Source organism: Hemiscyllium ocellatum, chromosome 36 (assembly GCF_020745735.1).
Source record: "Hemiscyllium ocellatum isolate sHemOce1 chromosome 36, sHemOce1.pat.X.cur, whole genome shotgun sequence".
NCBI lineage: Eukaryota > Metazoa > Chordata > Chondrichthyes > Orectolobiformes > Hemiscylliidae > Hemiscyllium > Hemiscyllium ocellatum.
In genome coordinates this window covers 18077151-18102854 of record NC_083436.1, presented here as the reverse complement: position 1 = coordinate 18102854, position 25704 = coordinate 18077151, and the positions used below count along the sequence as shown (strand labels likewise).

The 25704-nt window shown below is 39.5% G+C and overlaps 1 protein-coding gene across 2 annotated transcripts in view; it reads right to left on the bottom strand.

The window, feature by feature from the left end:
- Window positions 1–25704, bottom strand: part of tbc1d9 (TBC1 domain family, member 9 (with GRAM domain)) — a 73483-nt gene that overhangs the window by 2065 nt on the left and 45714 nt on the right. For both annotated transcript variants that reach the window (XM_060851387.1, XM_060851388.1), the window contains exons 12-18: window positions 16368–16653; window positions 15684–15813; window positions 9004–9102; window positions 8818–8886; window positions 7372–7612; window positions 5757–5822; window positions 3661–3750 (exon numbers count right to left, since the gene is read on the bottom strand). In XM_060851387.1, the coding sequence (XP_060707370.1) occupies window positions 3661–3750; window positions 5757–5822; window positions 7372–7612; window positions 8818–8886; window positions 9004–9102; window positions 15684–15813; window positions 16368–16653 (981 nt within the window). The remainder of the gene's footprint in view (window positions 1–3660; window positions 3751–5756; window positions 5823–7371; window positions 7613–8817; window positions 8887–9003; window positions 9103–15683; window positions 15814–16367; window positions 16654–25704) is intronic.

Below are 25704 nucleotides of genomic sequence, written 5' to 3'. Positions count from 1 at the left end.
AAAGTTTAAAAAAAAACACAAATAAATTCTATTCACTTTATTAACTTGTGTTCTTTATTGGAACCAACAGCTATCATGTATTTTTGCTGATCATGATGGAGTTGTTAATTTTATCTTTGAATCTCTACAATTCCTCCAATCACAAAGACAGTACCTAAGATAGAATCAATAATGCAGTCCTTTAAAATTATTGTTAAAATGAAATAAACAAAATACTCTGATATGTAAAGACTTAATTTATTCAAATTGCTCCGCCGAGATTAATCCCCTCATTTACAGAATAAGTTCAGTGAACTTTTGTTGTACATTCTCTCCAAGGCATGCATATACCAACTTCAGTAAGGAGATCAAACTGCACCCAGAACTTTTGGCGTGAACTCAACAAAGCCCCATATAATTACAGAGAAACATCTTTTCACTTATACAGATTTCCCTTCATAAAGACATTTCCCTGTCATAGCATCTGTTTTAATAACTGCATGCCAACTACTTTTGATTTGTCCTTGGTCCATAACAATAACATTTCCCTTCCTTTCACGTTTCTAAGAAAAATTCTTTCAGTGAGACTGAATCTCATTTTTTTTTTAAAGCTAAATTCGAGTTGCATTAACTGTATTGCCAAACATGCCTTGTTATCTACCACATCCCAATGGCATCTGTCACATCCAATTCCCTATCCATTGTGTCACGTGCCATTCCCAGAACAACTTGAAACCCAGCAGCTACCCCATAATTCACTGGTATCTTTTGCACCCATGCCAATTTTAAAAACACATGGAGCCCAGTGGCGCTATGACTCAGTTTGTTAAAGTGCCTTCATCATAACCGGGAGACTATGGTTTCAAATCCTAATGGTGCCAGTGTAGTTTTGCACATGGACAGCAGTGTGTTGAGGGATGCATAGGTTAAGTTATTATATTTTACATTAGGATTAAACCTCAGCACAACATCATGGGCTTTAGGCTGTTCTGTACTGTACCTTTCTATGTTTTATGTTCTATGTTCTAAAAAACACCAGTGTGGACATTTGCATTGGGCAACGTAGACAGAGATAGGTGCCACAGGACCTTGTGATCTTGCTGGTCAGTGTGGTGCATATGGGAGACTTCCTCTTCCCTTAGTGGAGACCATGTCAGTCTGATCAGAGGATGCTCTTAGGGTTAAAGCAGTCTCAGCAGTCTGGAGGAAAGCACAATTCCAAAGGAACTCCACTAGCATAAGTGCCACTGACCTCTCTTCGACACCTCACATCGACTATCTTTGCTACATTATCTACCTCCTACCAAAGCTCGTGCTCTGGCACCCTCCCTAATACTTGCAACTCGTTCCCTCAATTGCTATCACACATTCCAATTCCTGAAACTATTTATCATGCATGCCAACTGCGTTGCCTATCACTCACTCAGACTCCTCTCCATCTGTACCAAAAGTAAAGATACAAAATATCATATTGGAGATAGAGGGGGGGGCAAGGATGTAATGTGAATGAAGAATATGAAGCAATTAATCTTAATTAATAAAACATACTGGGCAAAATAATGGAACCGAAAACTGAAATTCCATTGACTTGTTGGCCTACATTCTAAGATTCTAATAGAAATTAATATTGAGATGAAGAACGCACAAGTGTAATCTTCCAAAATTTTCAATGGAATATTCTTGGACAGAACAATGGATCAGAAAGGATCAAATGCAACTCATTATTCAAAGAAAAAAGGGAGAAAGGAAACAGGGAATTACAGGGCAGTAATGATGCCATTACTTGGCAGAAAATATTGAAATCCATCAATGACTTTACTTGGAAAATGATTATGATTTTCACTCAGGGCACTTTAAAAATTTTAGTCTGAATAGACAAGGTCAGTATGGCTTTGGAAAAAGAAGTCGTATTTGACAGACCTTTGAGGATGAAACGAGTGGAGCAGATGAATGAAATCAGTTCAATAGTGTATTTGGATTTTCAAAAGGCATTTGCTGTGGTGCCACACAATGGATTGTTGTATAGTATGCTCACAAAGTAGGGTATAATATCAGTTAGAGGACTAGTTAATGAACAAACAGGAGAGTCAGAGCAAATGTCATTTTCATGTTGGCAGTCTCTTGGCTAGTGGTGTGCTGCAAGGATCCATGCTTGGCATCTAAAATAGCTTGGATGAAGGAATTGAGAGTAATCTATTTACTAATGGTACACTGTATGTGGGAAAGTAAGCCACAAGGAGGATACAAAAACTTTAAAGAAAAAAGATAAATGAATGAAAAGAAGGGTGGCAGATAGTTTATACTGTGGGGAAAATGTGAAGTTATTGATTTAGTTAGGGATTGATATGAAAACAGAGGGCAGAATATTATAGGTATATGGACAATATGAGCTTCGGTGAGATTTGTTGTGCAATTCTACAATAAGTCGAAAAGACCAATCTAGATCTCTTTCCAAGTTTTATCCTTTTTATAAGCGGAATAACGAATCTCTCACTAAGCAGTGTGAGTTGCCAATCAAGGGAAATTGTTGTTTGTTAAAATCCTTGCTAATGGCTCAACTCACCTCATCCACCTTTCTCTTGTACTAAACTCTCCAAACAAGTTAGACAATGAAAGAACTTGAGATGAAGCTAGAGCCGTGATACCAAGTACACAGCAAATTCAGTTTACTGCTTGCTCTGAATGACCTCCATTATGGACTCCAGGCACTATCTTGTTACGAGAAAGTGAGGACTGCAGATGCTGGAGATCAGAGCTGAAAAATGTGTTGCTGGAAAAGCGCAGCAGGTCAGGCAGCAGCAAAGGAGCAGGGGAATCAACGTTTCGGGCATAAGCCCTTCTATCTTGTTAGGCACAATCCATGGACATCACCCACAGACATTGGAACTGATATATACCAACCTCTAAGAACCCTCAAGGTACATCTACAAACCCCTCACAGGACGCTTCTGCACATCAGTGCTGCATTTTGGACTGCAGCAACAGCTATCAAAGTGATGATCAGAAAGAACAATTTGCACTCAGGTACATCAACCCTACTCATAGACTGGGCCAGGCAGCTTTTTTGGACTCTTCACACTGTCATTGCGCTGATCCCTTTGACCCTATCTGGATGCTCATAGCATCCTTGCTTTGGCTCACAGCTAGAGCTAACAGGCTAATATTACTTCTGTCTTGTCTTGCTATTTTATGCAGATACAAAGGGAGGAATTTTGTCATAGTCGTCAATGGATCTTGGTCAAGTCAAGAAGGAATACTCTTCAATCATAAACTTGAAGTCAGAGTGTATTTGGGTTCCCATGAAAAGTGAATTCTATTATTGTATTCCACCAAATATCAAACTAAGTCAAATCCTTGAACAATATCTATTAGTCAGAGCACATGTTCAATGGAACATATCAGAAACTAAAGATCTCTGTGGAATTTCTTCCCAATTGAACACATCATTTACTTATTAGCTACCAGCATTTCTTGTTATGTTAGTAAAACCAGAAAACCAAGATTTCAGAAGAATGTTACTTTTATCCAGTAAGCATAATTTGACCCTGTAAACTCAGTCTGTCACCATGCCTTCCCATTTTGCAGTCCTGTTTGTATACCAATTCAACTTGATCCATAATATAATCTCTCATCTTGACTTACAAACTGTATAAATATATAAACAACACAAAATAAACTTACCTTGTACAGTTTCAGGTGTTACATCTTCAAAGAAGTATTGCGTGGCTTCAAATGCAGAATCAGGGTCCTCTTGCTCATTGAAAATTGGTTCTAAGAACAGTAATGAATGAACAAAATAAGCATTTATTTCAAAAGATTTAAAGGTATAAAGCATAAAAGCTATAAAAGGTATAAAGCATAAAGCAACAAGTAGAATACTGATAAGTCAAATCAAAGTCAGAGGGCTAACTGAAATCTGTAGTTCTGATAACTTTAGGCTCTGTAACAAAAAAGCAAAAGAGGTGTTTGTGTTGGAAAATGTGGTGATAATGGCTGGGAAACTGAATAAGATTGAGTCCACGCAGACCATGGAAGCCAGTTGTTTTGTGGTGTGAAGTAAGATTGGTGCACAGATTTCCTCTCAATTGTAGGTAGGCACTACCATTTTCTGATTCTTACTAAGTTCCCAACAGATCCAACTCAGGGTGACTTCAAGTTGTCCCATAGCAGAAGACCTACACATTTTTCATGCAAAATATTTTTACTTTATTTTCAATTTACCTGACGGAGAAATAGTAGGGGGCCCCCTTCTGAAAGGAAGCTTTGCCAGTTTATCTCCAACATCATGAGTATGAAATTTTCATGCCTCAGTAGCTGGTATGCTCAACAATTTGAGAAGCACACAAATCACGTCACCTTATGCATTACATGGTTATGTGTTAGAAAAGCCATACCAGGCTCTACCTTGAGATACTGCCAGACGTTTCCGAAAGAACTATGATATCTAGAATGACTATGTGTACTTGTGTTAGCTAAGCAGTTGATATGAAGCTGCCTTATTTGCGATAAGGATGCCTGTGCCTATGTATTGCAGTTACTACACTTGCCAAGACAGCAAGGATCAGCAATGGCTCAAAATGAAGCTAACCCTGCTTGGATGCATGCTGCAGTGCTGATCTATGTAACGGATGGTAGTGTGCAGTTGCATAGAAGCAAATATCTTTACATGTATTTCATTAGGCACCAACCCATTAGCATTAACAGATATAGAAGCCGAGAGGTAGGTTCCATTGTTACTTATCTGCAGAATTAAGTCTTAAATTCTACTTCTGAAGGTGAAAGTGAATTCTGTACTGTGGGAAAAACATAGAATTATAGAATCCGTAGAGTGTGGAGGCAGACTATTTGGCCCATCAAGTGCACACCAACCCTCCAAACGGTATACTACCCAGACATCCCACCCTATCTCTGTAACCAGTATTTCCCATTGCTCATCCACCTAGCCTGCAATTCAGGACACTATGGACAATCTAGCATGGCCAATCCACCGAATCTGCATAAATTTGGACTGTGGGAGGAAACTGGAGTACCTGGAGGAAACCCACACAGACACGAAGACTGTGCAAACTCCACACAGAGAGTCAGTTAAGGTTGGAATAAAACCTGGGATCCTAGTGCTAGGAGGCAGCAGTTGATCACTTCTGCATGGTGGTTACAAAATTGTCAAAATATAAATATACATGTGCTTAAATGAAAATTAAAAGGTTTTTGTATTGTGATTTAAAACATTCTTTCTCAATGAATCTCCTGACTTGTATGATACACATTAATATTACATAATTTCTTCTCTGATATATTTTCCATTCTGGCTTTGCAAATTCAAGTGACATCAGCATAATGACCAGTCATTAATCATTTCTTCAGCCAGAGAGTGGTAGGCCTGTGGAATTCATTGCCACGCAGTGCAGTGGAGGCCGGGACGCTAAATGTCTTCAAGGCAGAGATTGATAAGTTCTTAATGTCACAAGGAATTAAGGGCTATGGGGAGAACGCTGGTAAGTGGAGTTGAAAATGCCCATCAGCCATGATTAAATGGCGGAGTGGACTGATGGGCCGAATGGCCTTACTTCCACTCCTATGTCTTATGGTCTTATTTCTTGATGAAGTACAGATTAGGTTTTACATACAAAGCAGTAAAACATGCAAGATTTTAGAACATCATTGAAAGAAAGTTATTCAGATACTTAGATTTGTTATAGAAACTGCCTATGAAATTGTACAGTAATGGAGTAATTTTCTCATTAGAACTTGACTCTAAAATGCATAACATTTCTTACCAGGAAGTACGTGTATCTTATACAACAATTTCAATTTTTCTACAAGATCTGCATGGCACATTGTACCTATGAAAACAAATTACATAATCTAATTAAAATGGTCTTAAAAGATTATATACTCAAGCAAATACAATATTCACTGTTCAACTCTACTGTTTGGATTTTCTCCCCATTTTGACTTAGCTTATAACTAAAAAGATTAGTTATAATAGAACACTACCATAGTGCTTCCCAGGAAGGGAAAGCTTTTTATCCATAGGTTTCTAAGTAAAAAGAATCTATTTAGATATTTTAGGACAGAATTCAAGCCCTAAAGTTTGGGCAATTAGGTCATGCTCACTATTGTACTTTAAACAATAAAAAGCATATTTAAAAAGGAGTCCTGCAGGTATTAGAACTTGGTTGGAGTTCCAGAGTAACTATTGCTGCACTGGAGCTTGCAAATCCAAAGCTAACCACATTGGGGATTGCAACCTATAGTTTGGGAAGTTGTCCACTACAGTTTAATGAAAACAATACATGATGTTCTATTCATACAAAAAATAATTATTTCAAGAACACAGTTAATTTCCGTGAACTAATGGAAGAAATCACCGAACAAAACACAAAAGGAGTAATATAGAAGGTGAAACAACTGACTTTGGGAAGATAGCTTGGTGTGTTTATTAATTAATAGCTTTTTTTCCAACTCCATGGCAGACATTTTCTATTCCCGGTTGTATGCTACCCAGAGTGCAATAACTCCAATACTGAATGTAGATTGCTCGCTGAGCTGGAAGGTTCATTTCCAGACATTTCTTTACCCTACTAGGTAACATCTTCAGTGGGCCTCAGACGAAGCAATGCTGAAAGTTCCTGCTTTTTATTGATATGTTTGGGTTGGTGGGATGAGGAAGGACACCACTTTGACTAGGACAACATATCCATCCTAAGTCAAGCCAAACAAAGACACGCACAAGAATTCATAGGAGCATGACATTCCATCTGGAACTCTATCAACAAACACATCAAGTTTGACCCCATCTATCACCCACTGAGAAAAGGTACAGGAAGTAACTTCACTACAGGAAATAACATCACCATAGGAAGTGACATCACCAACCAAAAGAAACCCAAACATATAAATAGAAAGCAGGAACTTTCAGCAATGCCTCGCTCAAGGCCCACTGAAGATGTTATCTAGTAGGGTAACAAAAAGTCTGGAAATGAACCTTTCAGCTCAGCGAGCAAACCTACATCCAAAACCTCAACCTGAGCTACAAATCTCCTCAAAGCTTGCTAACTCCAACACTCAAATTTGTTCACCATGGCAAAGTGCACAGTCTTTCTTTAGCATCAAGCATAGCATTTCCCTCAAACTGTCATCCTATCACACTGCACATTGTAACAGGTTGGCATATCAAACAATGATCAATCGTATGTATGTTAGGAATTATTATCTTGATTATTTTCTTTAAATTCTTAATGTGGAAACATCAACAGGATCTTTAGTTGTTTACTCACTTAGTTTCCAAACTGTCTCACTAGCAGGTATAATTTAATAAAAAAAACTTTCAGTACAACGGCATTGTAAATCTTACAACCTTATGAATGGAAAATAAATCTGTCTACTTACTTAACCCTGTGACAAATTCTTTGAAGTTTATTAAAGAATCTCCATTCTCATCAAGTAGTCGGAATAAGCGTGCAGCTAATATATCCGAATGTGCACCACATGACCAAGGGAAAAGAAGTGTAAATAATCCTTTGAATTGTTCGAAATCAATGCGATATTGTTCAAGATAAGGCAGACTAGGGTCATGACGTTCTATAGCATTGCTATTTCCACCCCAGTAACAGCTGGTGAGATGCTCAGCCTAAATGTGATAAAAAAGCAAGTTCATAATATTCAAGTGGGGAACATAGATAATATAAAGCAAGTTTAAAAGGACAAATTTTAGTGGCTAACAAAAAAAGTATCATGGCAAATGGTGGAAATATGAAGCAGATCTGGTAATATCTATGGAGAAGAAAATAGAGTTGATATGTACTTGGACATTGTAGGCAGAGCCAAGTTCTGGAAACATCTTTCTGCATTTCATTTTCCTTTTAAAACCCTCATTAAAATATAGCTCTTTGATCAAATTTTTGCCTAAACTGGCTTGGTATTAAATTTTGCTTTGCATTGCTTCTTGGAACAAACCGCACCGTGGGCGGCACGGTGGCACAGTGGTTAGCACTGCTGCCTCACAGCGCCTGAAGACCCGGGTTCAATTCCCGACTCAGGCGACTGACTGTGTGGAGTTTGCACGTTCTCCCCGTGTCTGCGTGGGTTTCCTCCGGGTGCTCCGGTTTCCTCCCACAGTCCAAAGATGTGCGGGTCAGGTGAATTGGCCATGCTAAATTGCCCGTAGTGTTAGGTAAGGGGTAATGTAGGGGTATGGGTGGGTTTCGCTTCGGCGGGTCGGTGTGGACTTGTTGGGCCGAAGGGCCTGTTTCCACACTGTAAGTCTAATCAAATCTAATCTAATCTTATTGTGTTAAAAGTGCAAAATAAATAGAAATTGTTGTTGTTTATAACACTAAATGATAGCAGATACAAAGTTGTTTATTCAGTATGGATGTAATTGTGCAACACTTCTAACAGCCATGGATTGAATCCTGGGGAATTACTACATAGATGAATAAGTTATTAAAACCATCTGGTGAGATACTTAGCCTAAATATAATAAAAATTAGAAAGCTTAACAAGTTAAGTAATTTTAAATTTTGTTACAACCTCTGCAGCTCAGTTTCCTGACTGGAATAAAGCAGAGGTTGGTATTTAAGTAATTTGCCTCTGAAGCAAGAAAAACAAACTGAAATCATTCAGGCAATGGTATTTATGCCTTTGTATTTATTACATTATCCCAGTTACACTAAGGTAGTAACTTCAGCTCTGTCCCTTATTTTCTATTTTAGAGATATGGGGTACTAGATAGTATTTGTTATACATTAGCTTTACACATAATATGATGTCAGCTGAAAACACAAAAAACAGTTTGTATGCTAACTTGGACACTGACATCAAAAAGCTGCTTACCTTAAAAAGGACATACAGTTCTTCCAGTTCATCAATTGTAAATGATGTGTCTGTCACAATAGCTCGAACCTGGATATAAAAAAAAGGATATTTTTTAGGAAAAGCACAATTTTTTTTACTGTCTTGTAAGTTAAATAAAACTCAAAAATATAAATCAATTTGGAATAGTTGCATTGCTGCACTCACTACATTACGCTTTGTTGTATCTTCAAGAGTCTGAATCACTCGTAGTCGCTGCTTAAAGCGCATCTGCTCAATCACATCAGCTCTGATGCTACCAAATTTCTGAAAAGATGGAATATGCACAATATATAATGTATATTAATTATAAAATAATCCCATGTTATCATCTATGGAAGCTACATTTCACACAAATGGAAATTAAATCCATTCCACATACTTTCTAAAATAGAGAAACAAAACAAATTTGTAATTAGTCATGAGCATCTAACCAATTCTGGAGCATGAAACAGCAGAATTAAGGTTAATTTGATGCACAAAAAGCTTCATTTGCCTTCAATTCTTCTAATCTTCTACTGATGTTAATATAGTAGTGTCTTAAATTTAAATATGTTCAAAATTTAAAGCATTTAGATTGTGTTTGGTGGAAATCAAAAGTTCCTGAACTTTGTATTTTTCCTTGTGGTGAGTAAAATTCACTGACATATTTCACTAGCTCATGATTTGCAGAAATAACCCCTTTACTTTTGGAAGTTCTTCACATTTTCATCTATGTCCTCTGGAGCTCATCTCAGAATCTTACAGATGATAAATTATTTCTGCATCCATTATTCTGTCACTATTCTCTTTCTCTTCATTTGTTGTGCAGGTTTGATCAAATAGAGTACAACAGAAATTATGATCTCATCACAATAATAACCATACATAGACATAGTGTTTTCTCCATGCCATGCCTTTTGATACATTTAACAACAGGCTGCTCCATCGGAGATGGCTCTAGGCAAAAACTAAGGTACCAAGGATTTGGTTCCTGATTTCCTGTTTGTCAATGGATGTGCACTAGCTGTTGTTTTTGAACTGGGCATTCAATGTAGTTTGGACTAATTCCCCAATGCATGCGATGATTTTGGCCTTATGGCCAGTACAAGGAAAACTTAACTAATGTACCAACCTGTTCCAGAAAAGCCCTATCTTGAGCCCAAGGTTCCAATTCATGAACAAAGTCAAAAACAAAATTGGATGGACTCAGCAGTGTCTAATATCACTTCTCCAGGCAGCACACTCTACTGAGTTGTCTGTATTATGACAAGACACATTCAAGAATTGACAAAGCAAGCATAGCCTTCAGCTATGGGAATAAAGAGGAGTAAATCTGCCTACCAAACTGCAGGTTTACAGGGTAACAGTTTTGTTTTTCTGCTCTATACATACAAGACTTGGACCCTAACATATTTGGACCAATGTACCATGTGCACCAATAGCATACGAAGAAGTTCAAGTACTTTCACTTCAACCGCCTTCAGAATCTTAAGGACATAAAATGACAAAAAAGAACAGTTCCAGATACTGAGGTGTGCCAAGCATGTCTACTATATTGAAATGGTCACGAATTAATTAGGCGCCATGTAGTCAGATGGCAGACAAATCGCTTACTAAAGCAATCTTCTGTGCAGAGTCTACAGCATGCCCCCATGGTATTAAAAGAAAGTGCGATAAGAACAGCTCAAGGTTTCACTTAGTTTTGACATCAATCTCTAAGTTCTGGGAGAAACTCACCCACAAGTGTTGCACCTAGCACAGCCAAATACAAAATACATGGCAATGAAAGCCAAAGCCAGTAACTCATTCAAGACTCAATTGTGCATGGCTTCCCATCCTATTTGCAGCAGAACCTTTCACGTGTTGAAAGGCCTTAATGGTCAGCTACACATTTGTTGGAACCCTGCTAAGTACTCCTGATAATGAGTATAGTCTAGTTTGTCTCAAAGGTCAAACAAAGAAATATAGTAGCTACTAACAAATTCACAACACATCTGCATTCACAGTGGATTTCAGACTCTCCAATTTTCATTCCACAGCTTTCAATTAGCAGAGATAGGTTTAATTTCCCAGAGACATAGGAGTCCACAATATGCTTCAAAGTTTTCCACAATAACTTTTGCAACCTTGTTAGCCTCCTGATGAAGGGCTTATGCTCGAAACGTCGAATTCTCTATTCCTGAGATGCTGCCTAACCTGCTGTGCTTTGACCAGCAACACATTTGCAGCTAGCCTCAACTTTTAGCAAGCAACTATTACATTGGACTTTGTATACGCTTTTGTGATTAAACCACTTAAAACGAATATTCATCAATATTGTTCATCCTAGTCACATGCTTGATTTCCTATTCCGTTTGCCGTTCTTCCAACCTTTCACAAAATCTGCATTTCTTTTCAAAATTTTCAAAATCACAATTCAGAAATGTCAGACTGACTAGCATTTGAATATTCAATTTCTTCGCACTATTCAAAACATTTCCTTGTTTGTGCCGGAAGTTAGGCTGCTCTTTTTAAGCAATCTTGAAACTTCACTTCCTCATCCACATTATACCAACAAACATTGTAGATAAGTGGAAAGCAGGCCAAAAGCAGATTGCGGCTAATGGTTTAAATCTCACTCTTGTTAAAATGTGATATTTTAACACATTATTTTTGTACATAACTAAGAATTACAATAAATTAAATATAATTGTTAGTGCAAGGGGAAGGAGAGTTTAAGAACGATTACACTAAAACAACATTTTATCAAAAGGCTTATACATTTATTTTAAGTAGGATAAATTTCATATTTTAATTTCTATAACCTGCAAATTCAAATCGTGAGTATAGGTTGGCCAGTTCAATGGGCTATTTGGCCTCCTATCAGAAAGGAGGACCTCCACCTTCCCCACTGCTGACAAAATGTTTGGATATTGGAAAAACAAGGCAAACTTTACACCCCCCGCCATGCTTTATTCGCAACGTCCATCTTCTAAGCCTGTCCCTCGATGACTAATAAAATCTTAGTCAAAATATTGCACAGAGTGCAAGTATCAAATGGTGTTCCTTCAACTCTGGTCTTTCATGCATCCCTTGCTTTCTTGTTCCAACATTAGTGTACGTTTCTTCGATCACCTCGGGCTTGTCTTAACAGGTAGCCCACAAGGCACAGAGAGACTTAAAAGGAGAGGTCTTGTGTTGTCTGCACGCTTTTGTTCAAAGCACAGATTGATGTAACTGGGAGATTTTGAACAGACTCCTGCTCCAGCCAGAGGCCATTATTCTTCTGTAATTGTTTCTGTTAGGCTCACTGGTGATGCAGGAAAGTATGAGGACAGTCAGCAGGCCAGTGGCAAAGGTGTTGAGTCGGACAGCTGTTTACAGACAGCAAGGTATGGAGAGTTAGGCAGGTTGCCAGTGATTGCAATAACAGCACAGTTTGAATTTTGTAACACTCAAAAGAAATGCATGACTTTGATTTTATTACAAAATACAATGAAAAGTGTTGTACAACATCTTAAATACAGAAAAATAAACCAAAACATAGAATATAAAGGCAGAAGAATAAAGAAACAAAGAAGTGTTCAACTTTACATTACTTATTGCTAAATGTTCTGTCATTGGCCACTGATCTTGTGGCCAGCCACGAGTCCTTTCACCGTGCAACAGAAATGAAAGTCACCACTCCTCTGCGCCATCTCGCTTCCAATGCCCTCACCACTAATGTGTCCTCAGTGGACCTTGCCAATGCAGATGTCACCGAAGTTACTATGTGCTGCACCATGAGTCCACTTTAGGCCCACCTCTCTGATGTAGCCGTTGCACCGGGCACAAGCTCACCTCCACTGTCCCCTCTGTGAATCTGTACTGGACGCAAATGCCACTAGGAACACAAACACTCTCCAACACCACTGGGTCTGCCCTGGGTCAACTTGTTAACCACCATGAGTCTGTCCTGGACCAATTTGATGCTGCCATTGTCCTCACTGCAACCAAGTTCTTCAACTATAAGGAGGGAAAATAAAGGAGGGAAAAAAAATGAGGAGAGAGAAAAATTTAAAAAGAAATGAAATGAAAAGCGGACGGAACAGTTGAGCCCTGGGTTCAGAAGCCCTACTCCATCACATCCAGTGCCATTACAACAACCTCATACTGCTCTTCAGTAGCATTAATCACCAAACCCTCTGGGCTTGACAGTATGACTGAGGAGAGAGAGGGGAGAGTGTAGAGTGCAAGGGGCTGGGTTGATGGGTGAGTCAGTGGGTGATGGGTGCACTGGATGAATCCATGATTTCAAAATGAATAGACACATACCTTTACCTTCTCCTTCAAACTAAAGGGAAAGAAAGCCCAAGGTGAAAGGTAACCTACTTCAGACAGCCCCTGCCCAAATGACATGAATTCTGCCAAGGCCACCTGATAGTGTGCACCCAGCAGTGGTAGGCCAAGGACTAAACTCCTTAGTTTATCCCCGATTTCCAGGGCTTGCAGCCCAGTTTTTTTTGCTCTCCACCTCTGCTTCTTAACTGAAGAGGCAAAGAAAGGTTTTATTAATTAGCTTTGTTGCTCGTTACATTTGAATTGTAATAATCATTATTCATTTAAATAACCAACTTACTGCTTTGGAGCAAATTTTTTTTCTCCACAAAATTCATGACCACTGCTGTGGCAAACCTTTATTTTTTAAACTCTACTTTCTGTGCTGCTGAATGGAGAAAAAAATGCATCACCTGCCCACTATAAAAAAGGTTGATCTTGTTCCTGAGCTTTAGAATTTTCTTTCCACCCACACTCTTCCTTTTAGAGGTTCTTTAAAAGGTAAGTCTTTGACCAAGCTTTTGGTCACCATCCTAATATTTCCTTTACTTAAAAATAAAACCAAGAATTGTGGATGATAGAAGTCAGAAACAAAAACAGGTTATTGCTGGAAAATCTGTGGAGACAAAGCAGAATTAACATTTCAGATCTAGTGACTCTTCCACAGAACACAGGTGCTGCCAGACCTGCTGAGATTTTCCAACAATTTGTTTTAGTTTCTCATATTTTCCTTATTGGTTCGTTTTGAAATCTAAGTTAGATTTTCTACAAAGGAAACACACAGGAATAATTTCCTTATGTTAAAGACTACAAAAACAGAAGTTGTTCTTGTAGAGCTGCTCAATGTTATTGTGTACATTATATTGAAATAAGGAAGAATACATCCATGTACTATCTTTCCTGACCTTAGGGTATCCCCAAACACTTTATAGTCAATTAATTATTTCCCTGGTGTAACAAATAATGTATACAAATCAATCAACCAATTTGCACGCAGGAACGTCCCACAAACAGAAATGAAATTAAGTTAATTTCTTTCGAGATGTTGGTTGGGGGATGAAAGTTTGGGAAATCAGGTGCACCTTACTCTTCTCTGGCCTTCCAGCCAAAAAAAAGTCACTAGATTGGTTACATCCACTTAAAAAAGCAAGTGCTCTGAATTACAACTCATTTGAAAGGTGGCACTAATGCTTCAGACCTTCAGTATGGCAATAGAGTTTTCTAAACTTAAGCAGCACTCCTATGCAAACATGGCAGCTTGCATCTTAATACAGCCAATCTGCTCGTAGGCTCTTTTGAGAGGGGAATCACTATCTTAATATGGAAATATCAATTCTGTAAGTTGCTCAGAAGTTTGGGATAGAGATTATATAGAAAGCCATCATAGTATAAAATAGTCAGATGTTCAATCAAAACATCAAAGAAGATAAATCTAGGGTGAGGGGGATTTAAAATTCCATTTAAATGACTGTTTTCTGCTAAATAGGCATCTAGACACTTTATTCTCTTTTCTATATTGTTTCCCAACTACTTCTGCAGGAAGGACAGAGCTGAGCCTACATCAAAAAAAATCATCTGTTGTTATCTATACACATCCAAGGTTTTTATTTTGAAAGAATCGAACTTTGGTACTCTTTGGGTGGCCTGTGAGCCAACTTAGCTCTCTTCCAAAGTATGTTACCTTAAATGAAGATGGGAGTTTCATTGCAATGATCTCATCAATATTTCACTTCTATTGCATTACGATGTCCAAATTACAGTTTTATGATATGCCACAAGGAAAAGCCAGCAATACAATCAACTTTCCTTTAAGGCAAAACACTGATAAACATTTGAAGCTTTAGGACTAGGGGAAAAAAAAACAAAAGGAGGTTGGATTAGTTTTGGATTTTTCTAGCAAAGCGGTAAGACAGATCATGGTCTCCTTCCTGACTATGGTAAATGTTTACTTAAGGTCTTCTAGTGTCCTTTGTAAGTTCCAGATACACCACCATTTAATTTGGTGACTTCATTGTGATAATTTATACCATAACTGTATAAAACATTTTCCAATACTCCAACAGATGTCTATTACCTAAAAACATAAATTGAGACGGTACTTTTTCATTTCACAGTCAACAGCAATCACATGAATTCACCAAACTGAATTTAGCTTATAGGGGCTACTCTTAATACTTTGGTTTTAAATTGACATTAGGAATGACAAGAAACATAAAATACATGGACAATTGCTAGTTTTCTATGCTTACTTCAATCTTTAAATTAAGATTAGACTGAAAGTAATGAGCTTGGAAAAAATGATCAAATTTTATGATTAGAGAGTACTATCAACAGCTGTCACTGAATCATCTGGCTTTTCCACAATTCAGTTCAAGTGTGAGGATAAGCCAAACATGTTTTGTCAACATGAGGGGTTTTATTCCCCCTCTTTGTTTTGAACTTAGATCATCCTCCTCTCTAAATGTGATTGAAGTTAAACATCAGTAACATTTAATTCAAGTCTTCAGCGATCAAAAGACCCTTCACTCAAATCAAGATCATATTAGAGATGGCAGAACACTGTTACTCACATCATATGAGCTCCTGATTAACTTGAAGATATCAACTTCAGGGTAAGGATCTCCATCGTCACTGAGAAGAGAATGAAGATGAGGAATGGGTGGCAATGTGCTGTCCTTGTTCGTCACACTGTCCAAATATCTAGAGAACCAAAACATTTTATATTGTGAATGCTTTCATGACAGATGACTAGCAGATGTCATTTAATATGGGCAATTTCTTGACTGTCAAAAGTTCAATTTATTACAGCGTTAGAGAATTTAAATAATAAATAATTTCTCTTGCGATATGGAAGGCGTTACACACAATGCAGTAATTTCTCCCCATTGTATTACATAAGTTGTACTACAAAAAGAATATATATGCAAAGTTCAATGCAATTTACATTGGTATGGATACAAATAAAATTACAATAACAGAATCCAAATAATGTTCTGTCTTATCTATCCTAAGGAGGATTATTTGGTACCCAATTATTTCTTTTGTCAGGTCAAACTGAACCACAAGCATTAATGAGTTATTAGACATGGGAATCTTGTGAAAGATTGCTAAAATGTATCTATTTGTAACATAACCTGAAAGAAATTCCCTGAAATCAAATTTTTGAAATTTTATGTACCCATTTTATTGTAGAATTGTTAGAACAAACTGATTTTTTAAAAAAAAATCAAAAAAAGCAAATAAAATTAACTCACTTTCCAAGAATAGTCATGGCCTCGCCATCATCCTTACAATTCAACAACTTTTCAATATTAGCGTCCAACACAGCAAGAGCGAGTTGAAAGATCACTTTAATTCCCTCAAAGAAGAAACAGTCCACAACAACAACAGCACTTTCAAAAGGCATCACACTGAGGAAGAGTGTGAGGAACCAGGAAAGCGAGATGGTGGATATAACACCCAAATACTGCATACAGTCATACAACTGTGGCACATAATCCCTGGTAAGCTCTTCAAACACACCCTGATCCACCAATGCACCTACAGAAAGGAGCAGAATAAAACGTTAAATATTCAAAATAATTGGCTAAATTCACATTAAAGAAAATAATATTACAAGCTTTTACATTAGTGTGACTTTGTCTTTAAAATCGGTCTTATTGCCCTTCCCAAAACATGTTCGGGATGGATAATATAACCTGCATAGGGCACCACATCATTCTTTTTTTAAAAAAAAAGTACAGAAACATATTGAACAGGCTAGGCCAGCTTCTTCAAGTCCAGACACTCTTCTATGCAAAGGACAAGTGAAACAACAAAAATATATTAACAACAAATTTGGAGGAAGGGTCACCAGACCCAAAACGTTAACTTTGATTTCTCTTCACAGGTGTAGCCAGAACTGCTGAGCTTTTCTAGCAACTTCTGTTTTTAATTAAAAACACAAAGGATTATGGGTAAGGTAATCTAAGATGGAGGACAGGAAAAAATTGTGGTTGTAAGAGCTGCTCATTTTTTGAGGTAATTTAGGTGATTTCCTCAAATTCCAGGAACAGCAATTACTGTTTTATATACTGTTGCATTGTTTTGGAACTTGGGGGGGGGGAAGAAAGATCAAAACAACATTTTAAAAAGGAGGAGGACAGACAAAGGTAGCAACCACATGGTCAGAGAAAGACACCTATACTGCTGTCTGACACAGCAGTGAATCTGCACAGTTACTGCCTTTGCTGTTTGAATTCCAGTATCTCTGGACATTAGAGCATGTCTAGGAAAAATTAACAAACAGCAAAGTTCATAGTTGACCTTGGAGGAATCTGTGTGGGAGAGCTCACAGCACAAGAACAGAAAAGTGCATAGCTTTAAGTGTAGCCTTGCTGTAAATATACAATAGAGAGTTCTTTCTTGACTATATGCTTTATTGAGATCTGTCTCTTGATTAAATTTTAAAAACATAAGTCATAAGTATTAACTTAGCCTGGAACAGTGTTTTTTTTAAGAGCAATAAGACAATGTTATTTTCTGGGTCTGTAGATTGTGAAGGTGCAAAGACAGCTTCGATGTGCTCTTTCTGTTGGATGTGGGAGTTTATGGAATGTGTAGGTTAGGTGCACTAGTCTGGGGTAAAATGTATAGTAATATGGAAACGGGTCTGGGGGGGGTCACTCTTCACCGGGTCGGTGTGGACTTGTTGAGCTGAAGGGCCTGTTTCCACACTGTAGGGATTCTATGAAATATAGGTCCTGGGGATTTACCCACTTGTAGGTGTTTTAAGACATCCAGCACCACCACCTCTGTAATATATAAATTTTTCAAGATGCGTCACCGTCTATTTCCCCACATTCTATATCTTCCATTTCCTCCTGAATAAACACTGATGCAAAATACTCATTTAGTACGTCACCCATATCCTTGGTTTCACACATAGGCTGCCTTGCTGATCTTTGAGGGGCACTATTCTCTCTTTAGTTACCCCTTTGTCCTTAATATTTTATAAAATCCTTTGGATTCTCCTCAAGGCTATTTGCCAAAGCTATCTCATGTCCCCTTTTTGTCCTCCTGATTTCCCACTTAAGTATACTTCAGCTGCCTTTATAATCTTCTAAGTATTTAATTGATCTCTGCTGTCTATACCTGACATATGCTTCCTTCTTATTCTTAACCAAACCCTTAATTTCTTTAGTCAACTAGCCTCATACCTCATTCTCCAATTTAGAACTTCAACTTTTAAATCTGTTCTATCCTTTTCCATCACTATTTTAAAGCTAATGGAATTATAGTCGCTGGCCCCAAAGTGCTCCCCCACTCACACCTCAGTCAGCTGCTCTGCCTTATTTCTCAAGAGTAGGTCAAGTTTTGCACTTTCTCTAGTAGGTACATCCACATACTGAATCAGAAAACTTTCTTAAAACACTTAACAAATTCCTCTCCATCTAAACCCTTAACACATTGGCAGTCCCAATCTATGTTTGGAAAGTTAAAATTCACTACCATAACCACCCTATTATTCTTACAGATAACTGAGATCTCCTTACAAATTTGTTTCTCAATTTCCCGCTGACTATTGGGAGGTCTGTAATACAATCCCAATAAGGTGCTCATGTGATCCCTTCTCCCCTGCACCAGCTCCTTGCCAAGCATTCATCTGCTCCGTTCTCCTTTTCCTACCCTCACTAGTTTCTGGCTCTGGGAGTAATCCAGATATTACTATCCTCAAGGACATTCTTTTTAAATTCCTGCCTAACTTCTTATATTCTCCCTTCAGAATCTCACCCTTTTCCCTTCCTATGTCGTTAGTTCCAATGTGTACAATGACCTTCTGCTGTTCCCACTCCCCTTTTCAGAACATTCTGCACCCTCTGAGATATCCTTCATCCTGGCACCAGGGAGGCAACATACCATTCTGATTTTTCACTGCCCGCTGGAGAAATGTCAGTCTGCATCTCTGACTAGACAGTCCCCAACCACAATTGATAGCTTGAAACCTGACATACCCCTCATTATAGTAGAGCCATTGCTGATACCAGAAACTCAGCTGTTCATGCGCATTTCCCTGAGAGCCCATCACTTCCTACATTTCCAAAACAGCATATTTATTTGAGATAGGATTAGCCACAGGACACTCCTGCACTACCTGCATACCCCAACCTACTTTTCCTGGAGTTAACTCTTCCACCTGATTGTATCTGCGACTTTTCTCCTTTCCTATAACTGCCATCCATCACACCCCCTAGCTCTTGTAAATTCCTTGTTGCCTCTAACTGCTGCTCCATCCGATCCATGTGATATGATAGGATTTGCAACCAAAGACACTTCCTGTAGACATAATCATCAGTAACAACATCAGAACAATTTAGCATTGCCAATTCACCTAACCTGCACATCTTTGGATTGTGGAAGGAAACCAAAGCACTTGGAAGAAACCCACGCAGATACTGGGAGAACGTTTCTGTGTGGAGTTTGCACAGTCACCCAAGGCGGGAGTCAAACCCGGGTCCCTGGCGCTGTAAGGCAGCAGCTCTAACAACTGAGCCACTGGTTGCCTGATCAGATGTACCCTTGAACTGTGGGAAGCTAGGGAAGTGATTATTGGGCCCCTTGCTGAGAATACGTTTAGCATCAATAGTCACAGGTGAGGTGTCAGAAGACTGGAGGTTGGCTCACGTGGTGCCACTATTTAAAAAAGTGGTAAGGAAAAGCCAGGAAACTATAGACTGGTGAGCCTGACATCCATGGTGGGCAAGTTGTTGAGGGACATGATTTACATAGAAAGGCAAGGACTGATTAGGGATAGTCAACATGGCTTTATGCATGGGAAAAAGCATCTCATGAATTTGATTGAATGCTTTGAAGAAATAACAAAGCAGATTGACAAGGGCAGAGCTGTGGTCTTGATCTATATGGACTTCAGTAAGGCGTTCAACAAGGTTCCTCATGGTAAGCTGGTTAGCAAGGTTAGATCTCATGGAATACAGGGACAACTAGCCATCTGGTTACAGAATTGGCTTGAAAGTAGAAGACAGCGGTGGAGGTTGGAGGGTTGCTTTTCGGACTGGAAGCCTGTGACCAATGGTGTGCCATAAGGATTGGCACTGGGTCCACAACTTTTCATCATTTATATACATAATTTGGATGTGAACATAGGAGGTATAGATGGTAATTTTGCCAATGACACCAAAATTGGAGGTGTAGTGGACAGCGAAGAAGGTTACCTCAGAGTACAATAGGATCTTGATCAGGTTGGCCAATGGGCTGAGAAGTTGCAGATGGAGTTTAATTTAGATAAATGTGAGGCGCTGCATTTTGGAAAAGCAAATCAGAGCAGGCCTTATCCACTTAATGGTAAGGTCCTGGGAGTGTTGCTGAACAAAGAGACCTTGGGGTGCAGGTTCATAGTCCCTTTAAAGTGGAATCACAAGTAGATAGGATAGTGAAGAAGGCGTTTAGTATGCTTTCCTTTATTGGAGAGAGTATTGAGTATAGGAATTATGAGGCCATGTTGCAGCTGTACAGGACTTTGATTAGGCCATTTTTGGAATATTGTGTGCAATTCTGGTCTCCCTTCTAACAGAAGAATGTTGTGAAACTTGAAAGGGTTCAGACAAAATTTACAAGGATGTTGCTAGGATTAGAGGATTTGAGCTACAGGGAGAGGCTGAACCGACTGGGACTGTTTTCCCTGGAGCGTCGGAAGCTGAAGGGTAACCTTATAGAGGTTTATAAAATCATGAGGGTCATGGATAGGGAAAACAGACAAGGTCTTTTTCCTGGGGTGGAGGAGTCCGGAACTAGAGGACATAGGTTTAGGGTGAGAGGGGAAAAATGTAAAAGGGACCTAAGGGGCAACATATTCACACAGAGGTTGGTGCACATATGGAATGAACCACCAGAGGAAATGGTGGAGGCTGGTACAACTACAATATTTAAAAGGCATCTGGAAGGGTATATGAATAGAAAGGGTTTACAGGGATATAGGTTAAGTGCTGGCAAATGGGACATATCTGGTCAGCATCCACAAGTTGGACCGAAGGCTCTGTTTCCGTGCTGTACATCTCTATGACATTGTTTTTTTTCTTGAATCCCTGATAAATTAATTCAATTGAAATACACAGTTAAAATAAATTATTGATAGAACCAAAATGTAAACAACGAGTGGTGACTCAGTGGTTAACCCTTCTGCCTCTCAGTGCCAGGGACCCAGGATCAATTCCAACCTTGGACGGCTGTCTGTGTGGAGTTTGCACGTTCTCCCAATGTTGTGTGGGTTTCCTCCAGGTGATCTGGTTTAGTCACACAGTCCAAAGACATGCAAGTTAAGTGGATCGGCAATGCTAAATTGTCCGGAGTGTCAGTGGATGTGTAGTCTAGATGGACTAGCCATGCAGGGTTACAGGAATCAAGGAGAGGGATGAATCTGGGTGGGATGCTCTTCGGAGGGGTGGTGTGGACTCGATGGGCTGAATGGCCTGCTTCCACACTGTAGGGATTCTATGATTCTAATGCTTGGATACTTTACAAGGTGGAATTAAATTGGATGATTATGTCAAGGTTTTTATTTAAAATGGGTGGAATTTAAGTTCAAGATGTAAATAAGCAATTTGTTTTAACCAGTGGCAGATAAGAAACAACATGTTTGCAATAAGCAGTCTTTTCTTGTTATGCATGGAAATCTGATTAGTGTTTTCTTTTAATCTGGGCTAGGTCTGTTATGTAAATTAAGACTTTGATTAGTTTGGTTAAATCTTTTCAGGTTGTGGTGACCCTGGGAATAGTGGGACTTAATTTCTAAGGTACTACTCATGAAACCGAAGGCAAAGCCAGTAGCCATTGTGTCTCTAATTAAAAAGGTGCTGGCTCAGTGTGTGTTACAACTACAAATGTCTGAAATTGTACTCAAGTTTGGCAAAAACATGAACAAGTTGAGCAGCTGAAATGTGCTTTATTCTAGAAAGCAATTTTATTACCATTCATTTATATTGAGCTTTCTGAGCAACAGGAAAAGAAACAAATGCTGGCAAAACATCTTTAAAATTCCTTCAAAATAAGCAGAGGCTAATAGTTTCAAATTTAATTCCTCTGGCTCCAAATTACTGGAGAAATTCTTTACAGTTAATTAGCTAAGATTCTTCACTATTTGTACAGAAGCAGAAACACTTAAAAATGCAGCTTTATGATATTTGTTTTGACTACTTCTCTTGCATGTACAAATATTAAAAAATAGCGGTTTTAACGGCAGCAGGGAAAAGATTACCTTAGGAACAACCTTGGTTATCCGAACATCAATTATCTGAACAAGATCTCAAGGTCCCAAAAGTTTGAGATCGGAAAGCAGACTCTGTCACTATCTGCAGAAACTCTCTTTCCAAGCCAGACTGCCCACCAGTGAACTCAGCAACTTCTCTCCCACCCTGCCTCTCTCTCTCTTGCTTTCTTCACTGCTCTTCTGCCTCGTTTTTTTTCTCTCTCTCTCTCTCACACATGTTCTCTGCCCCCTTTCTCTCTATCTCCTTCTGACTCTCTTATTCTCTCTCTCTGTCATACACAGCAGAAAGCTTCAGCAAGTATAGCGGACCCGGAAGCTGGTGTCGCGCTAGCTTACCTGGGAAGGTTTTTTTTCTCTACAAAAGCGTTGCAGGTTCCAGGGTTTAAATGTTTTAGTAGGGTGAGAGGTGGGGATAAAAGAGGGGGAGGTGTGGTATTGCTTGTCAAGGATAGTATTACAGCGGTGGAAAGGACGATGGAGGAAGACTTGCCATCTGAGGTAGTTTGGGCTGAGGTTAGAAATTGGAAAGGTGAGGTCACCCTGTTAGGAGTTTTCTACAGGCCTCCTAATTGTCCGAGAGACGTAGAGGAAAGTATTACGAGGATGATTCAGGAGAAGAGTGAAAGTAGCAGGGTAATTATTATGGGGGACTTTAATTTCCCAGATATTGACTGGGAAAGCTATAGCTCAAGTTCGTTAGATGGGTCGGTGTTTGTCCAATGTGTGCAGGAGGGTTTCCTGACAATATGTAGACAGGCCAACAAGAGGTGAGGCTATACTGGATTTGGTTCTAGGTAATGAACCAGGCCAGGTGTTAGACTTGGAGGTAGGTGAGCACTTCGGGGACAGTGACCACAACTCGGTGATTCAGTGATGGAGAGGGATAAGTGTGCACTGCAGGGCAAGAGTTATTGCTGGGGGCAGGGAAATTATGATGCGGTGAGGCATGACTTAGGATGCGTGGATTGGAAAAATAGGCTTCAAGGGAAGGACACAAGTGATATGTGGAGCTTGTTCAAGGAGCAGCTATTGGGTGTCCTTGATAAGTATGTACCAGGGAGGAAAGGGTCTTGTGAGGGAGCCGTGGTTTAATAAGGAATTGGAATCCCTTGTGAAAGGGAAGAGGGCAGCCTATGTAAAGATGAGGCGTGAAGGTTCAGTTGGGGTGATTGAGAGTTATAAGGTAGCCAGGAAGGATCTAAAGAGAGAGCTAAGAGCAGCGAGAAGGGGACAGGAAAAGTCCTTAGTTGGTAGTATTAGGGAAAACCCAAAGGCTTTCTATTGGTATGTCAGGAATAAAAGGATGACAGGATAGGGATCGGTCCAGTCAAGGATAGTAGTGGGAAGTTGTGCGTGGAGGCGGAGGAGATTGGAGAGACACTAAATCAATACTTTTCGTCAGTATTCACTCAGGAACAGGACATTGTTGCTGATGTGAATATTGAGTCACAAGTGATTAGAGTGGATGGCCATGAGGTATGTAGGGAAGAGGTCTGGGGAATACTGGAAAGGATGAAAATAGATAAGTCCCCTGGGCCTGATAGCATTTATCCTAGGATCCTCTGGGAAGCTAGCGAGGAGATAGCAGAGCCATTGGCCTTGATTTTTATGTCGTCGTTGTCTACAGGAATAGTGCCAGAAGACTGGAGGATAGCGAATGTGGTCCCCTTGTTCAAGAAGGGGAGTAGGGATAGCCCTAGTAACTATAGGCCAGTGAGTCTCACTTCTGTTGTGGGCAAAGTCTAAGAGAGAATTGTAAGGGATAGGATTTATGAACATCTGGATAGGAATAATGTGATCAAGGATAGTCAGCATGGTTGTGTGAAGGGCAGGTCGTGCCTCACAAACCTTATTGAGTTCTTTGAGAAGGTGACCAAGGAAGTGGACGAGGGTAAAGCAGTAGATGTGGTGTATATGGATTTTAGCAAGGCATTCGATAAGCTACCCCACGGTAGGCTACTGCAAAAATTACAGAGGTATGGCATTCAGGGTGCATTAGAGGTTTGGATTAGGAATTGGCTGGCTGGAAGGAGACACAGGGTAGTAGTTGATGGTATAGGTTCATCTTGGAGTGCAGTTACTAGCAGTGTTCCACAAGGATCTGTTTTGGGACCATTGCTGTTTGTCATTTTTATAAATGACCTCGAGGAGGGGCTTGAAGGCTGGGTGAGCAAGTTTGCAGATGATACGAAAGTCGGTGGAGTTGTGGACAGTGAAGAAGGATGTGGCAGGTTACAGCGGGATATAGATAAGTTGCAGAGCTGGGAAGAAAGGTGGCAAATGGAGTTCAATGTAGCTAAGTGTGAAGTCATTCACTTTGGTAGGAGTAACAAGAAGATGGATTACTGGGCTAATGGTAGGCTACTTGGTAGTGTGGATGAGCAGAAGGATCTTGGTGTCCATGTACACAGATCTCTAAAAGTTGCCACCCAGGTAAATAGTACTGTGAAGAAGGCATATGGCGTACTGGGCTTTATTGGTAGATGAATTGAGTTCCGGAGTCCTGAGGTCATGTTGCAGTTGTATAAGACTATGGTGCGGCCTCATCTGGAGTATTGTGTGCAGTTTTGGTCGCCATACTTTTGGAAGGATGTGGAGGCATTGGAATGGGTGCAGAGGAGGTTATCAGGATGTTGCCTGGCATGGTAGGAAGATCGTATGAGGAAAGGCTGAGGCACTTGGGGCTGTTCTCATTGGAGAAAAGGAGGTTTAGGGGAGATTTGATATAGGTGTACAAGATGATTAGGGGTTTAGATAGGGTTGACAGTGAGAACCTTTTTCCGCTAATGGAGTCAGCTGTTACTAGGGGACACAGCTTTAAATTAAGGGGTGGTAGGTATAGGACAGATGTTAGGAGTAGATTCTTTACTCAGCGGGTTGTGAGTTCATGGAATGCCCTGCCAGTAGCAGTGGTGGACTCTCCCTCTTTATGGTCATTTAAGCGGACATTGGATAAGCATATGGAGGTTATTGGACTAGTGTATGTTAGGTAGGCTTCGGTCGGCGCAACATCGAGGGCCGAAGGGCCTGTACTGCGCTGTATTTTTCTATGTTCTATATTTACAGACTTACATGCAGCTTTTTTTCCCCCTGATACTTTAATTACAATCTGAAGTTTGGGTTCAACTATTTTAGACAATTGGTTATAGACTTGGGTATCTCACTCAATGACCCGGATAAGTGAAACAGCACGTCTCTGAGCAGAGACACTGACAGAAACTCAGGCAGAGATTTGAGAGCCCTCATAAAACGACAGAAAAGATGTCCCTGATCCAAGCCAGAGTATCTTTCGATTTGATTTTCTCAAGTCAATGCTTCTGGCTGAGGCA